Source organism: Haliotis rufescens, unplaced genomic scaffold (assembly GCF_023055435.1).
Source record: "Haliotis rufescens isolate VD_foot unplaced genomic scaffold, xgHalRufe1.0.p SCAF_13, whole genome shotgun sequence".
Taxonomy (NCBI): Eukaryota; Metazoa; Mollusca; class Gastropoda; order Lepetellida; family Haliotidae; genus Haliotis; species Haliotis rufescens.
Window position 1 is genome coordinate 27,043,263 of NW_025963813.1, and position 17,492 is coordinate 27,060,754.

The 17,492-nt window shown below is 42.7% G+C and overlaps 2 protein-coding genes across 4 annotated transcripts in view; one reads left to right on the top strand and one right to left on the bottom strand.

The window, feature by feature from the left end:
• Positions 1 to 1,685: 1,685 nt before the first annotated feature.
• Positions 1,686 to 3,180, bottom strand: LOC124152507 (cysteine synthase 1-like). Its single transcript, XM_046525467.2, has one exon. The coding sequence runs from the start codon at positions 3,065 to 3,067 to the stop codon at positions 1,994 to 1,996; it is 1,074 nt and encodes a 357-aa protein (XP_046381423.1). The 5' UTR covers positions 3,068 to 3,180; the 3' UTR covers positions 1,686 to 1,993.
• A 3,525-nt stretch (positions 3,181 to 6,705) lies between these two features.
• The window catches only part of LOC124152540 (coiled-coil domain-containing protein 150-like), a 50,621-nt gene continuing 39,834 nt past the window's right edge, over positions 6,706 to 17,492 (top strand). For 2 of the 3 annotated variants that reach the window (XM_048394362.1, XM_048394364.1), the window contains exons 1-9: positions 6,706 to 6,786; positions 9,630 to 10,231; positions 11,126 to 11,311; positions 12,515 to 12,644; positions 13,170 to 13,306; positions 14,648 to 14,755; positions 15,671 to 15,780; positions 16,148 to 16,325; positions 16,890 to 17,051. In XM_048394362.1, the coding sequence (XP_048250319.1) occupies positions 9,713 to 10,231; positions 11,126 to 11,311; positions 12,515 to 12,644; positions 13,170 to 13,306; positions 14,648 to 14,755; positions 15,671 to 15,780; positions 16,148 to 16,325; positions 16,890 to 17,051 (1,530 nt within the window). In that variant the 5' untranslated portion in view covers positions 6,706 to 6,786; positions 9,630 to 9,712. The remainder of the gene's footprint in view (positions 6,787 to 9,629; positions 10,232 to 11,125; positions 11,312 to 12,514; positions 12,645 to 13,169; positions 13,307 to 14,647; positions 14,756 to 15,670; positions 15,781 to 16,147; positions 16,326 to 16,889; positions 17,052 to 17,492) is intronic. The other variant, XM_048394363.1, reaches the window with a different exon arrangement.

The window sequence follows — 17,492 nt, forward strand, 5'->3', positions numbered from 1 at the left end:
CCATGGTTACAGAGGTAATGAAATATGGATACCTGTCAGTACCATGAGCGCTCTTTGGTGCAGAGTTTTGTTACAGTTAGAATAAATTCTATACAACAATTTGTGTGAAGTATTTGCCTCTTGTAGATGATGTCTTCAGTAGAGACCGCCTCAGTGCATCTTCCTGAGGCAAGAGCGAGCGTTAACTGACTATTATGGTCCAGTTTCAACAATTGCCGAACTAGACTTTCCAGGCTCGATTGTTGCGCCACCAGTGGCTATTATGAGTTATGTCCCTTGTATGTCCCTCCTATTGACCATTCAGATTCAGCACTCATATCACTTGCATTTGCCTCAAACAAGTCAATCTGATCGATAATCAAGATATGTATTGTAATAAAACGGGTCTTGATTAAAAACATGAAAAGATTTGCAAAACATCTGATGATGCCCAGTTGGTGGTACACATGTTTTGCAAATGCTGCAGTCAACCGAAATCTGCACGTTGAAATCCATGTTGTTTACAAACCGGATGTCTTGTTCGTTACGATTTGGATTGGACTATGCATAGACTTGTTAGTTCAGCCAAAAAATATTTCCAGAATTCCAGCCTAGTTCGGCAAGGGTGGAAACTGGACTTCTATAGTCAGTGAACTCCTTTGCTTCGGAAGGTGGCCTCAGTGATTTAATAGATAGAGCGTCTGCCCAGAGAACAAAAGGTCAGGGATTTCAATCCCTTGTCGTGTCATACCAAAAGATGTTAGAAGATGATGCTTGTGCTACCCAGACTGGCGCTGTGTATTAAGGGGATAATACAAGGACTCAGTTGGGTATCCATGTTAGCTGGTATGGTATCTCACTGAGCTGGCACTGTATAACCAGGATTAGTCCAGGCTAATGCAAGTAGACGCAAATTATGTACTCGCTTACATTCCTCTGCAACAAGAACTATTACATTCCACTGCGCCCAGCATTATTACATTCCTCTGCAAACAGCATTATTACATTTCTCTGCATCCAGCATTATTACATTCCTCTGCAACAAGAACTATTACATTCCTCTGCAACCAGCATTATTACATTCCACTGCAACAAGAATTCTTACATTCTAGAACAACCAACATTATTACATTCCACTGCAACCAGCATTATAACATTCCACTGCAACTTGCATTATTACATTCCTCTACAAGAAGAATGATTACATTCCACTGGTATTACATTCCTCTAAAACAAGAATTTAGCTAGACCTGCTCAGAGGTGACAAACCTAGAAACATAATCGGGGAGAACCGGGATTCAAACCCACAATCATAGGTTTCTGGCGTGCCCAAGTGATGCAACTCTGCACAGCAAATCGTGGCACCTTAGACGACTACGCCACCCGTGCCCCCACAAACACGGGAAATATGGTAGTCAGGTGAAGGTACGCGAATTATCTACTAATTACCGTTAATTACATCTTAAAAATACCTTGGACAACTGCATGCCAGTGTGTCCAGTCATAAGTTCACAATGGCAGCTATGTTTTAACTCACACCACTGTAGCCATGCATGAATTTACACCAGCCTAATATAAACTCACACTAATGCAGAGGTCACACTTCAGACTGTCTGGAGTGAATGATGCCGCCGTCAAGTCACCACTGGACTGTGTACAGTTGGCCAACATTATGCCAATGCTACAAAGCAAATAATCTAGAAATCTTGCTAAAAAACATTTGCTTTATTTTATCAAAAAGCAATATGAATCTGTATAATGACATAAGAATATGACCACTTGAAATTAATGAAGTGTATTTCAATCACTTGAAACAGTAAACCACTTAGTCTTGGATGTAAAAACAATGTTATATCTGAAAAGATCTTATAACTTTCTTCCTGAGATTTAATATGGTGAAATATATTAATTATACTTGTATAAACAATTAGCATGCCCTATCATCCTGTTAGCATGGTTAGTAATACTGCTGTTATCAAAGCATCAGTAAAACACTGTTCCATCACAATTTTATTTAATGCAAAGATGTCCTGTACTGTTCAGGGATGCAATCCAACAGACCCTTTTCTTCTAAAACCTTCCGGCTAAAGAGTTTGTTGTAGTATTTATGTCCAGTGTCACACAGGCAGGTCACAATGGTGTGCCCTGGACCCATTAGTTTAGCTGCTTTCACAGCCCCAACAACATTTAACCCTGTCGAGGCCCCAACAAAGAATCCTTCCTCGTGAAGTAACCTGAATGTCATAGCAACAGCATCAGTGTCCAGTATTGCAAAAGCATCATCAATTGGGGCACCCTCGAGGTTTTTCGTTACTCGACCTTGACCTATACCTTCTGTAATGGAACTTCCCTCTGTCCTCTCCAGCTTGCCATGCTTGATCCAGTTGTAAAGAACGCTGCCTTGAGGATCTGCAAGATAGGACTGTATCTTGTGATTCTTATCTTTCAGAAAGGTGGACACCCCAGCCAATGTCCCTCCCGTCCCCGTCCCGAAAACAACTGCGTCCACCCGGCCTTTTGTCTCTTGCCAGATCTCAGGGCCTGTAGTTTCTATGTGGGCCCTTTTATTGGCTGTGTTATCAAACTGATTCGTCCAGACAGCGTTTTCTACACCTTCAGCAAACCTCCTAGCCTGGTGGTTATAGTTGTCTGGGTCGGTCCAGGCAACGACAGGCACGCTTCGAACTTCGGCACCTAAAGTTCTCAGTGTTTCAATTTTCTCTTGCGACTGGTTATTTGGCATGTAGATGACACACTTATATCCAAGAGCTAGGCACATGTGGGCCAGACCGATCCCAGTGTTTCCAGCCGTTCCTTCAACCACTGTACCCCCTGGTCGCAACAACCCCTTTTCTTCGGCATCCTTGATCAGGAAAAAGGCAGCTCTGTCTTTCACTGAACCACCTCCGTTACAAAATTCTGCCTTTGCGAGAATCTCACAGCCTGTCTCGTCGCTTAGTTTATTCAGACGGACTAATGGCGTTCGCCCCATCATGCCTGCCAATCCATTCCGTATTGAATCAGATGATACATGTCTGCTGCATGCGTTCTTGGCCATACATCTCCTCAGAACACCTTGCCAAGCCATTTTGTTTATGTACAGCTGTAAACATATGCTATTTCCGTGAGCACAAGTTTCATTTGAAGAGGGAGTCCTGTGATTTAGTGTCCTACTTGGATCTGTCGGAACGTATTGTTAAAAGTGCCTCGTCACCGTGTCGACTGCTGATATACAGGAGGTTAGGTTACATCCAGAAATCATAGCAGATAGTGGAGTATTTTCGTGTACATGTATCTGGGTCATTCATTCTGGGAGCATTATTTCTTGAATATCAACCAAACGTTTCACGACCTTCCACTGTCAGGTTTTGGGGCGGCCCTTTTCTGACTCCTTAATTGACATGAGTAAGATATTACTAAACAACTAAATATGTGTGAAATCTTCATGATGACAATTAATAGGCTACTTTATCAGCTGTACCTGGGAAAGGGTCATACATGACAATATGGACAAACACCTTGAAGGTTCGCCCTAAATATGACATACTAGGACCTTGTGAGATCATTTTTGTTTAATCTATTTTGGATATATAAATATATAAGTTACATATGGAAAGTGAGAAGCACTAGATTTGCTAATATGTGACAACAGGTGTCTAAATCTTCGGAATTCGCTGTGCATAGTTGCGTCCTTTAGACATGTCAGAAACTTACGATCTTGGGTTTGAATCTCGGTTCTCCTAGAATCTGTATCGAGGCTTGTCAGCACCATTCCATACCTCCATACATCGCCGAACCCAAGTATACAAAGACAATTCCTTAATTCAGTTACCCAATTGATTCTCAGGGCACTCAGAAGGCTTATGGCTCGATAGTTATCTGAAAACGTTGCGACATCTTTCTTATGTACTGGGATGATAATTCCAAATGACCAATTTTCAGGAAAAACACCATTTTCATACATACTATTGAATATAATCTCAAAGTAAGGAGAAAAAACAAACATATGATGAGTGTGTTGGGTATTCGCTTATGATATGGTCAACTCCAACTGTTTATTGTTCTTTAAGGCACGAATACTGTCTGTGATTTCTGATCTTGTTATAGGGCAGTCAAGAATGTCTGCTGTCAATTCATGAGATTCACATAAGAACGGACTTTTATCGTCACTCTCAAGAGGATCAGTATTTGTGTATAATGTTGAGAAATATTCAGCCCACTCTCCCGCGGAGATAGGATTGTGATGATGTTGACGCCCGGACACACGTTTGACAATGTCCCAAAAACGTTTGGAGTCACCAGTTGAGTTTATCAGATCTACTCTATTACACTGTCGATCCTGGTCCCCCTTTGTCCTACACAAGGCCCTGTACTCATTGCGTACCTGGTTGTACTTGGCTAGATGTTCAGTGCTTTGAGGAACCCGAAAAGTGTTTAGTGCATGACAGCGTTCGTGTTTTTTAGTAAGACATTCGTTGTCATACCATGGGGAGTCACTATGCCTTTGAAGTCTATTCTCCCTTTTGAACACACAAGGGGCAGACAGAATAGCATCTGTCAGTAAAGTCACTGCAGTAGATGCATCTGAGAGTGAACTTAAGCTGCACGTCCTTGCATTTCAGTGATACATGGTGATGACATATTCATCATGAATGTCTCACGAAGTTTATCAGTCCATATGTACTTATAGTGTACCTGACTATCCTCAGGTTCGAACGCATCTCCCTTATGACGAATGCTCACACGGATTGGTAAATGATCACTTTCTGAGCGGGACATAATGTCGAAGTCTGCGATATGTTGAAATATATCTGTTGAAGCTAACGCATAGTCTATGACGCTGCATCCCAAATGTCCTATGAAAGTGAAGTCGCCGGAGTCTGCCCCAACCCTTCCATTGATAATATGGATGTCCAGAAGTGAGCACATTTCCAGGAGAGATCTACCTAACGTATTCACCTTCTGGTCGCTAGATATTCGTGGTATATCGAACTTGGTTAAAAGGTTGGTATAATGTTCATCCCCTACAAGGAGAATGATATCATCTCCAACGTAGTCTTGTTCTGTGCCAGTTCTGCTGTTCAAATCCCCGAACAATAAAATTGAGACATCTGGATACTTTTCCAACACACTAAGTAATAAGTTCAAAAGTAATTCTACACCATTGCGACTGTCTTTGTCATCATACCATGACGAGCCTTCTGGCTGAATGTAACTAAAAACACATAAGACTTTTAAGTCACAACTTAATATGTCCTCGTCAAACAACACGGTAACTGCGTTATCCCCAACCTTAACATCAAGAATGTACTTCGCTAATTGAGCTTTAACTAACACTATTATTCCCCCAGAATATCGACCATACTGAGATAACTTATTTGCTGGTAGAGAAATGATCTTATAGTCAGGAAAGTGGATGCTAATGAAACCGATTTCTGACGTCCATGTTTTATATATCGAGATGACCTCATGGTTGTATATGAAAGAACAAAAGTCACTATCCTTAAGTTTATTTTGAAGGAGAGAAATCTACAGGTGTTGGGTAAAGCATTCGCCACACCCCTATCTCCTTAACCCATGAGCAGAGTTCGACTAGGCTCCAGGGCGTAGTACACGGTCTTGGTTCCGATCCCTAGAGGTCTCTGTAGGCGATGGTGATTGTCTATTTTCTGTCGCCTTCGCAGCTGGTGACACATCTTCCAACATCAGTTTGTCACCTTTGAATAAACCTCGCTTGTTATCAGCACGTAGGGCCCGTAATGTTTCCCGCTGACGTAAGGTTAGATCATTTGTTTTGTTTTAGCAAGTTCAGATCTATTTTTCAATACCGATATCTTCTGGTCTAAATCTTTAACCTTAGCGATGAGAGGTCTTGATTTTACCTGAACAGGTTTACCAATTCTATGGGCACGTGCAGTGTCAGATACTGTCAACAGTTGTGATGGCGAAGTCGAGTTGAGTGCATCTACAACTTTCTTTTTTACAAATATTGCTAAGTATTGCTTCTTGTTATGACATTTCATTGTATATAATAAATTTTGTAATTACATTTCTCTGTTTTGATGTCTTTTTAGCCTAATCCCGCCTCAACGACCATAGGATTTAGACGTTATGTAACATACAAACGATGGAAAATTTAGTCTGAATTAAAAGGAATTTTCAAAAATGAATTTGTATTAATCCCTCCCTCCTTAATGTTGCTCAAGCATGAACCTATTCGAAGAGAGAGTGTGTGAGTTTGATTTTACGTCAGCGGGTTCTAAAGGAACTTGCTTGTTTTACGTTATATGTATATCATCTGTGTGTATGATTAACATAAGTTACAGACGTATTTGTTACAGTAATAAATCGATTAAATATTTATCATTTAAAATTCTGAATCAATAGTAGAGAGAAATAAGGGTTTGTTTTTGTCATTCGTGTCGAGTGGCGTTTTCGTTGGACTGTTTTCGTCTGATAGCGTTTTTCACGGGGTCGTTTCAGCTATAACCCTTTTACATTGTATATACCATAGGTTTAAAAAATGAAATCCATATGGGGATTTCGCTTTTAGAGTTAGCCGATAGGAAAGTACTTTATGACTACTTATGTATCTCCTTATACAGAAGAGCGTTTTGACATACGGAATAGCTCGGGCCGTTCCGGCTCCCACTCAATTTATGTTGAACGTTGTGTCAGATGTGAAACTCCGATTGGTGTGAGGAATTGACCAATGAAATCATTAGTTTACAATCATGGCGACAAGTAGAGGCAGGTTTGAGTTGTTTCCAAGCAGGATATGATATGAAGGAATAAACCTACTTAGCTGTGAGTACACAAAGTGATTAATGTTGTCTCATTCATAGATAATGGCCTGTTGTAGGTATCCATAGTTTTAAACTAATGACTTTGCACCATGCGTGCTTATCAGAATGGCAAAAGTGTTGCCGCGTCAAAACATTCACATGTACAGCAACAGTTCAACACTCCAAGCTGTCAGAAATATTATCCGTAAATTATCACGCATGGCGGCGTTTCAAGAATGCCTGCCCGTAGATCACTTAGACGACTACACGCCGAGCGTAAATCTCTATCACAATCGCATTTAGTTAACAAAACAGACATTTAGCAGGTTCTTATACACACCGACCACATACTTAACTTATACTGGGTAGACTACCGTTGGAATTTGGATGACCATTGGAGTAGCTTCGACTACATATCAGTAGGAACACAATGCAATATTTTGCATGAAAGTTCAGTTTGTGAAAACAAGTAAGACAAGTAGGCACAAGCAAGTTAGCAAGGTATGAGGTGTGAATTAAGTGTCATTTTGGCCGTAAAGTTGTGTGTGTTTTTGTGTGTCTGTCAGACTTTCTGTCATGGAATAGGCCTTCAGGGTTGTTGTCAGATTATAAATCATAGTTTATGATTATGTGAATACTTTAATGACAGCCCTGTTTGCTTTTTAACAGTTTGTTTGGATGTTTAGTAATAATAGAATGTGCAAATTATTTTTCCGAAAATTTAAACAGCAAAAAGTTACCAAATTGTTTTACTCCTCTTGGCTCAAATTTTAACCATTTTTGATTGGCTGATCTCTATACTAAGACAATGAAACAAATTGCACATGTTATAAACTCAGATCAAAATAACCTCAAGGGATTTGTCTTCTCTTGCAAAATATAATAAATCTCAAGGGTCCTTTACAGGAAATATGAGAGTCACTCATATCCCTGTAATGAAATGATGTAGTGTACTGTACCGTTACATTAATCAAATTTGAAAATTATTTTAGTAACAGAACATTTGTTTCTTGTCCAGAAGTTGATAAATGAATATTATTGTTTTTGTATGCGTTCATTCTATACATTTGTGTGTACTGGACACCCATTTCTGAGTCGTCTAAAACACTGCACACATGACAATGTCAACTCGCCTCAGCATGCTAACAGATGACTGACTTCACAGGGTTCAGTATCATTTGTATTTGAGTGCCAATGGCAGGGTTAATAACATGAGTAAAATGCCGACCCTGAGCATGCTGAGGGGACACTTAGAATTCAAACATCAAATTTAGTTAAGAATACATTGTGCCAATGTTTGTCATGTTGATTATATAAAATATGTAATAAAGTAAATTTTGCACAAACATGGAACATATGGAAAATGAACATATGTTCTTCAATGCACAGTATTATTCATAAAATCACTCGAGAGATTCTGTAACTGGTTTTATCAATCTCAACAACAACAAAAAGGGCAAACTTTCAAAGTGTCATTTACCTGTTTACATAATATCTTGCTAGTAAATATGGAGCCCAGCTTATCGGCCAAGGAAATGGTTAGGGTCGATTGACTTGTACTTCCAAGTTACCTAATAGCATGTGTATACTGCAGGGATGGAAACTAGCACTAGCCCGTTGACCCAAGCCAGTTTCGCCAATGTTAAGGGTATTCTAAGGGCTGGTAGTCTTTTGAACATTTTGGGGATGTTTCTATATGTTATCACTATTCAGTCAAGTAGACTTTCCAGGTGAATTTCTATCCCTGATTCTGACCAGTGTATGACAGTAACCATGGTAACACAATATCGATTGCAACACATTTTTAATTGATCAGAAGTATTCCTCTTGTTGGTCGATTTAAATTCTAAAAGGGTACATCTAAACTTATGTATGCATGTTATAACCATGAGTGCCCTATGCCACACTTGACCAAAAAGGCATTTTGATCCCTCTTCAGTAACAACACATGTGCAATTCACAAAAAGTGTCCCTATCTAGAAGGATCTAGTGTTTCAATAAAACTGTCAGCAGGTTAGTAAGGTGTGGTGAGCTGACATTCCAGAGTTCCTCCACCACTGCCAAGCTTGTCACAAGGCAGTTTCATATAACTGTAAACATGGTAAATAAACAAATCTGGTTCCTAGCAGTATATGAGGAACTAAGTTTCAGCATTAGAAATTGGCACTAGTCCTGTAGTCCTTGCCAAACTGCCCAATAGTTAAGGTATCATGAGTACGAGTAGAAATTTGCGCTTTTGAAGGGTTTTACTATTTGTCATCATTATTTTATAAGGACTAGTGAACTAAAACTGTTAGTTTCTTTCGCTGAGTTTACATCATAAACATATTGTATTTCGTTAAAAGATCTACAGTCTGGTCAAAATTGACCTTTTCTAATGGAATGTGACAGGCACAGGGGTAAACAGGACAGGGATATACAGTGGAACAGCCGAGGCATGGGGTGTTAAGCAGTTAGATTACTTGATTTTCACATACTTTCTGCAATTTTCATATGAATAAATAGTTTACCATCTGAACAGACCTGTACAGGGGCCATGGGATCGAGATAGTTGACTTACGCAGGTTAGTTTGGTTTCTACTGCTGATTTGATAGGATGTGATACTTTTGTGAGTGTAGAGGTTGATTACACTGGAAGTTGAAAAGTAATATTTAACAAAATCCAAGATAGATTATTTTCCTTGTAGCTTGTGTGTTTTGAATGCATGTAAACATAATTATGGAAACAGACTGTGTTTGATAACATTTTTTATCAATATTTCAAATTATACTTATAATCTATTGTTCTTTGTTTGAGGTGATGTGAGACACTACTTACATTTCATTAGAATAAAAGGCGACTGTTGCAGTCTAGCAATGGATCAGTTTCAGGTAGAGATGACAGAGCGAGGACATCCAGCAATTATTACACTGTGATGATGGTGAAGTGAGGAGACAGAGTAGCAGGCATGTCGAAGCCTGTCATCCCCCCATTCGCCCCGGCATCCCCCTCGGGACAGACTATTGAGGTCCTGGAGCACCGACTCCAAGCTGCAGAATATGACACACGTGACCTCATCCACCGTCTCAACGAGATGGGCTTCAGCCGGGAAGTGTCCGCTGATGCTCGTAACGAGGATGAAGGGCCCATGGAGCCATTCAAAGCTAGGTTAGCCGATGCTGAACTTTTACATACAAATTATGAAGCGCTGGTGTCCAGGGTGTGCCGGACAGAGAGTGCAATACAGACACTAAAGCTGTCCCTGCTCAACATCCAAGGTGATAAGGACTTGAAGAAGAAGATATACGCCCAGGTGGAAGAAAAATGGTCAGCAGCCAAACAGACCTATGAAAGTCAGTTGTCGTATCTCAAACGGGAGGTTCGTGGGCTGCAGGATGAACTGACCTCGGAGTGTGAGACGAGGACGAGACTCAAGGATGAGGTGAAGAAGCTGCAGAAGTCTCTGGATGAGGCAACCACTGCCAGGGTATGTACACTTTTCTCGACATGTTACATTTTGACTTGGTTAATACCATTCTCTATAATTCTTTCAATCTGTACTTTACTAAGAACGTGTTTTCTCAAATATTACATTTGTTACACTATCCGATTATTACCTTTTGGCACCTTGAAGGTGACGGAAAATTGATACATATATCATCAATACCTTACATTGACTACGGTGTAGTTTGACTATCATATGTCAACATAATGTTTTTATATTTGAAATGGCTAGACTGTGGGGAGTCTCCATACTGGGGCTGTAACGATTCACCGATACCTACGATATCATTGATACATATGTACACACAATACTTGAATCATCAGTTTGTGAGATCGCAATACTCTATAAATAGGACAGGAACTAATAGCGTTACATCCCGTAATGGCAGAAGTAGCATAGCGCCACCTGTAAGCATGGCAGAATACAAGGACGTGTACCCGAGGAGGCACTGACTAACTGTTACATTTGATAACCAGCCCTTCATTTAAACCTGTTTTATTCTTGTAGTTTTCTATGTAAACATTTTTCAGGTAACAATAAATAAATGTATGGGGAAGAGGAAATTTCAGTGATTTCATCTTTTCATAGTATTTGATGTGTATAGTGACACCAGTAGTATCGCGAGTCTGTATTGTGATACGAATCATGTCACAAGATACCAGACGATACACAGCTCTACTCCAAAACAGAAAAATATATCCAACTATAGCAATCAGCTGTACGAAAGTGCTTTAGTAATAGGCCTGGAACGATACACCAACTATGCGGTATGATACGTATCACGATACCTTGCTCACGATCCGATGCATATCACGATTCTTGCATGTGCGCTTTTCTGTGTTACCATGGTAACAGTCATGCTGGTTTGGTTGACAGGCAGAAGCTTCTGTGACGGCGGAGGAGATTGCATCATCAAAACAGAAACTGATCCGACGTGTTGCGGAGATGAAAGAGGAACTCAGCATGGAGTCTAGTCTCAGGTCAAGTCTGGAGGACTCCCACAACACTCTCCTTGGGAGGATCCGGGAGATGGAAACAGTCGTAGAATCTGAGAGGACAGAGGTAAGGGAGTGTTGTGGGGTGTGTTCTTAATGGTAGCCTAGTCTCATGGCAAGTCTGGAGATGATACAAGAGATGGAAACAGTCGTAGAATCTGAGAGGACAGAGGTAAGGGAGTGTTGTGGGGTGTGTTCTTAATAGTAGCCTAGTCTCATGGCGAGTCTGGAGATGATACAAGAGATGGAAACAGTCGTAGAATCTGAGAGGACAGAGGTAAGGGAGTGTTGTGGGGTGTGTTCTTAATGGTAGCCTAGTCTCATGGCAAGTCTGGAGATGATACAAGAGATGGAAACAGTTGTAGAATCTGAGAGGACAGAGGTAAGGGAGTGTTGTGGGGTGTGTTCTTAATGGTAGCCTAGTCTCATGGCAAGTCTGGAGATGATACAAGAGATGGAAACAGTTGTAGAATCTGAGAGGACAGAGGTAAGGGAGTGTTGTGGGGTGTGTTCTTAATGGTAGCCTAGTCTCATGGCGAGTCTGGAGATGATACAAGAGATGGAAACAGTCGTAGAATCTGAGAGGACAGAGGTAAGGGAGTGTTGTCGGGTGTGTTCTTAATGGTAGCCTAGTCTCATGGCGAGTCTGGAGATGATACTTACTCACTCACTTACACAGTCTGAGACACACAGAGATACACAAACACACACACACACACACATAGTTTTTCCTTGTTTAACATTGCATTCAACACAGTAATGTAAAACTGAGCATTAAAGAAGTTATGACTATATTATGTACATTAACGTTAACATGATGAACTGGGAATGTTTTAATTCCAATTTAGGATTTGCATTGACATTTGCCCCAGACTACAGAATATTGGCTCCTGGGAGATGGAGATAAACATCTAGCTTAAACTCTCAGCTACTGGTATTGCAGTGATACTGCAGTCCCTTCAGTTGTCAGATGGGTTTCTGGGAAATATGCGGGGCACGGGTGGCCTTGTCATCTAAGGCGCTGTGATTTGCTGTGCGGAGTTGCGTCCCTTTGGCACGCCAGAAACCTATGATTGTGGGTTCGAATCCCTGTTCGCCCCGATTATGTTTAAAGGTTTGTCTGCACCATAACCTGCACCTAAGACCTGCATCACTTCGGGCTTTCCTCCCACGTTAATCTGACACGCTGTGATATAACTGTAATAATATTAAAAGCCACGTTAAACCCAACTCACTCACTCACTGTAAAATATGCACAATGCATTTACAGGTTTATAACTTGACCACCACATGCAAGAGTCTGAAGACGGAGGTTATGAGATTGTCTGATGAACTCGGCAAGGAGCAGAAGATGCGAGGGCAGCTTGATGAGAGATGCAGCGAACTCACCCACCTGAGAGGTATGCTCAACATAAATGTCCATCTTATGTCCCTTGGGGACAGTTTACAGTAATGCTTCACTTGCAGCATGGACATTGCTCATTATATCAATCACTGGTTTGTCTGACAAGACTTATTTACTGGATGCTGTGATATGGCTGGTATATTGCTCAGTATGTGTGACTTTTCTCAAATATTTGTTAGTGTGCATGTAGAAGTTTGAGAGTATCCATGTTGTCTGGGCAGTGATCGTCTGTTTCCATGGTTGCAGCCGTACTGGTGTCATCTGGGCACTGATCAACTCAAATGACAACCTTGACGTCCCTTGGGGACTGCTTCACTTGCAGCATAGGACGTCACTCTTATCAATCACTGGTTTGTCTGACATGGCTTATTTACTGGAGGCTGTGATTTGGCTGGAATATTGCTGACTGCAGTGATAAGCGACACTCACCCACTCAGATTATTGACAACTTTAAGAGCACATTCTGAACAGCTTGAGGACTAGAAATAGCTGGTAGTGTTGTCGATGTTTGGATCCACAGAGAAGCTGCAGTACCAATACGACACAGCGGAGGCTGAGAGGCAGGTGGCTGCTACAGAGTTGAGCCGCTTCCAGAGCCAGTACCAGGAACTCATCTCCCAGGTGGAGAAGACACAGACACTCATTGACCAGAATAAGGTGAAAACAACTTTCAGAAAAACTGAGTTGAGAATATTTGGTTCAGGCATTCCCAATCTCATTAAAATCAGATCAAACCCCAGTAGATTGATTCTTCATTGGGATTCCAGGGCAGAGTAGGTCCCCAGTACCCCATGATTGACTCTTCATTGGGATTCCAGGGCAAAGTAGATCCCCACTACCTCATGATTGACTCTTCTTTGGGATTCCAGGACAGAGTAGGTCACCAAGACCCCATGATTGATTCTTCATTGGGATTCCAGGACAGTAGGTCCCCAGTAGCCTGTGATTGATTCTTCATTGGGATTCCAAGGTAGAATACGTCCCCAGTAGCCCATGATTAATTCTTCATTGAGATTTCATGGCAGAATAGGTCCCCAGTAGCCAATGATTGATTCTTCTTTGGGATTCCAGGACAGTAAGTCCCCAGTAGCCTGTGATTGATTCTTCATTGAGAATCCAGGACAGAGTAGGTCCCCAGTAGCCCATGATTGATTCTTCATTGGGATTCCAGGGCAGAGTAGGTCACCAGTACCCCATGATTGATTCTTCATTGGGATTCCAGGGCAGAGTAGGTCACCAGTACCCCATGATTGATTCTTCATTGGGATTCCAGGGCAGAGTAGGTCCCAAGTACCCCATGATTGACTCTTCATTGGGATTCCAGGGCAGAGTAGGTACCCAGTACCCCATGATTGACTCTTCATTGGAATTCCAGGGCAGAGTAGGTCCCCAGTACCCCATGATTGACTCTTCATTGGGATTCCAGGGCAGAGTAGGTCCCCAGTACCCCATGATTGACTCTTTATTGGGATTCCAGGGCAGAGTAGGTCCCCAGTACCCCATGATTGACTCTTCATTGGAATTCCAGGGCAGAGTAGGTCCCCAGTACCCAATGATTGACTCTTCATTGGGATTCCAGGGCAGAGTAGGTCCCCAGTACCCCATGATTGACTCTTCATTGGGATTCCAGGGCATAGTAGGTCCCCAGTACCCCATGATTGACTCTTCATTGGGATTCCAGGGCCGAGTAGGTCCCCAGTTCCCCATGATTGACTCTTCATTGGGATTCCAGGGCAGAGTAGGTCCCCAGTACCCCATGATTGATTCTTCATTGGGATTCCAGGGCAGAATAGGTCCCCAGAACTGCATGTTTGATATGAGAGTCAACTAATAAAAGGACTGGTTGGTAACAGTGTATGACAGGACTGACAGTGTCATGCCCTTGAAGCCCTTGTCATGTTATATGACAGGTCTGTGAACCAGACAAGCAATGATAAGAGCAATGCCAAGTCCGGGCAGCCTGAATGACATGTTCTCAGTGTTTGCTGTGTGTTGTAGATGAGATGTCAGGAACTGGAGTGTGACAACCAGAGACTGGGCAGCCAGCTGGACACCACGTCCAGTGAACTGGAGCGTCTCAGGACGATACACAAGAGGGAAGTGCAGGTAAAATCACTGATTGCTGGACTGAAATACAGAACAAATGTCAGGAGGATCATGGCCAGGGGGGTAGCCTTGTGGTTAAGGAAGTGGCGTTACTTGTTACGCTGAAAAACCGGGTTGGGATCCCCAAACACGTACAATGTGTGAACTGCGTAATACCATACTAACGCACACACTTTGACTTTTGCGTATCAAGTATATCTGAGCTGAGTCCTTCCTGCATTTTACATGCAGACTTATGTTGGTTCCAACCAAGTGCTGAAAACAGTCTTGAAATATTCCAAGTATTTGAGACCCCTAATGTGGTTTCTGCCCAGTGGTTTGATCCCCGGACACGTCATACCCAATGATACCCGTGAAGATCCGGGGTAGAATAGGTCTTCAGCAACCCATGCTTGCCATGAAAGGTGACTATGCTTGTCATAAGAATCGACTAACGGGATTGGGTGGTCAGACTCGCTGACTTGGTTGATGTATGTCATCATATCCCAATTGCGTGGATCGATGCTCATGATGTCAATCACTGGATGGTCTGGTCTAGACTTGATTATTTACAGACCGCCATCATATAGCTGGAATGTTGCTAAGTACTTTGTTAACCAACAAACAATGAACAAAAAAAGATATTATTAGATGGTACTTGTTACCCTGGCGTTTGGCATTAAGGGGATGAAACAAGGACTCGGAGTCAGTATGCTGTGTCTGAGGAGGGTATCCATGTTAAACTGTGGTTAGATGGCAGTGTGAATGCAAATGTCCTTGCATCAAAAAGCAGCATGAGCAAATCAGCTGTATACTCCCCAAGGAGCTGATAATTCAACTTTTGAACCATTTGAGCAAGACATTCTGTGGTGTCAGGTCTTTATTTTTATCGGAATATTATTTTTGAACGTGGTAATAATGACGATGTCGTTACAGGTGGAGAAGACCCACGTTGAAGAGCGTGTGGCCCTGGAGGAGGAGGCCGTGAGACTCCGCAGTCGCGCCCGGAACACTCATGCTGAAAATGAAGACATGAAGAAAAAAATGTAAGAGCATGGTTTTTCGTTGAAATTGAGTTCCAGTAAATGTTGTGGTACGGATAAATCAAACTTGAAAGTTGAAAGTATCCTACCACTGCCCCCCACTGCCTTCAGGTATGTGCGGAAAGAATTGGCAGTCTAGCCACATCCAAACAAGACAGCATTATGTTGGCATTGTCTTCCAGATGGTCAACCGACATCTAATATTTGGCCCAGTCATCTAATCCATAGCAATTTGCTGTGCAGAGTGACCTCCATCACTTCAGGCTTTCCTCCCGAATCAAGCTAATACCCCATGATGTCACTGAAATACTGTTGGAAGCGGGGTTAGACCTAACTCAATCACTCACTGTTTTATTGCTGTGTTGATCAGAGAGTTGCTGGAGAAGGAAATGAGTTCCACAAAGGGCGAGATGATGAAGAAGGACGTAGAGTTCTCGCAGGCGGCAGAGTGTCTGGAGAGGGAGCTGAACTCCCTGAGGACCCAGCTGCACAGCATGCAGGACGAGAAGCAGAACATCCTCCGGGACAAGGAGAACCTGCTGGAGGAGGTCAGTACACACAACACAGCCATGACTTTACACCGCTGCCACAAGTTAATGCGTCACATGTTCTCGTTTGCAAACAGACAGTCTTGCTCTTGGTATTAAGGGGTTAAAAATAGGACTGGTCGGCTTGGAGTCAGTATACTGTGTCTGAGTGGGGTATTCATGTTAAGTGAGTGAGCGAGTATGGTTTTACACCGCTTATAGCAATATTCCATCTAGATCACGTCGGGGGACACCAGAAATGGGCTTCACACATTGCACCCATGTCGGGAATTAAACCCGGGTCTTCGGCATGATGAGTGAACGCTTTAACCTCGAGGCTACCCGACTGCCCCGTATTCATGTTAAACTGTATCTCAGTGGGCTAGCACTATAAAATCGGACTATAAAACAGTTCAGACTAGTACAAACACACGCACCTCATTTCACCTCACCTTGTTTGTAGACACATTCTCGAATGGCCTCAGTATCTCAAGTGTGTGGACAGTTTATCCAGACAGTTGAAGCTGGACCCACCCACCAAGCCTGTTGCTGGCTCCAGGGTAATGTCTGTGGACTGTGTTGTAGGTGAACCAGACTGTGGACACGTTGATGGAGGAGAGGGTGGTGCTACAGACGGACCTGGAGGAGACCAAAGTGGAGCTGGACACACTGTATGGGACTCAGAGACAGCTGGAGAGAGAGAAGGCAGACCTCCTGGAGAGACTGGCTGGATACGAGCAGCAACAGGTGAGTCGGACAGATAGTGGAGAGAGAGAAGGCCGACCTTCTGGAGAGGCTGGCTGGATACGAGCAGCAACAGGTAAGTCGGACAGATAGGTGGAGAGAGAGAGAAGGCCGACCTCCTGGAGAGGCTGGCTGGATACGAGCAGCAACAGTTGAGTCGGACAGATAGGTGGAGAGAGAGAGAAGGCCGACCTCCTGGAGAGGCTGGCTGGATACGAGCAGCAACAGGTGAGTCGGACAGATAGGTGGAGAGAGAGAGAAGGCCGACCTCCTGGAGAGGCTGGCTGGATACGAGCAGCAACAGTTGAGTCGGACAGATAGGTGGAGAGAGAGAGAAGGCCGACCTTCTGGAGAGACTGGCTGGATACGAGCAGCAACAGTTGAGTCGGACAGATAGGTGGAGAGAGAGAAGGCCGACCTCCTGGAGAGACTGGCTGGATACGA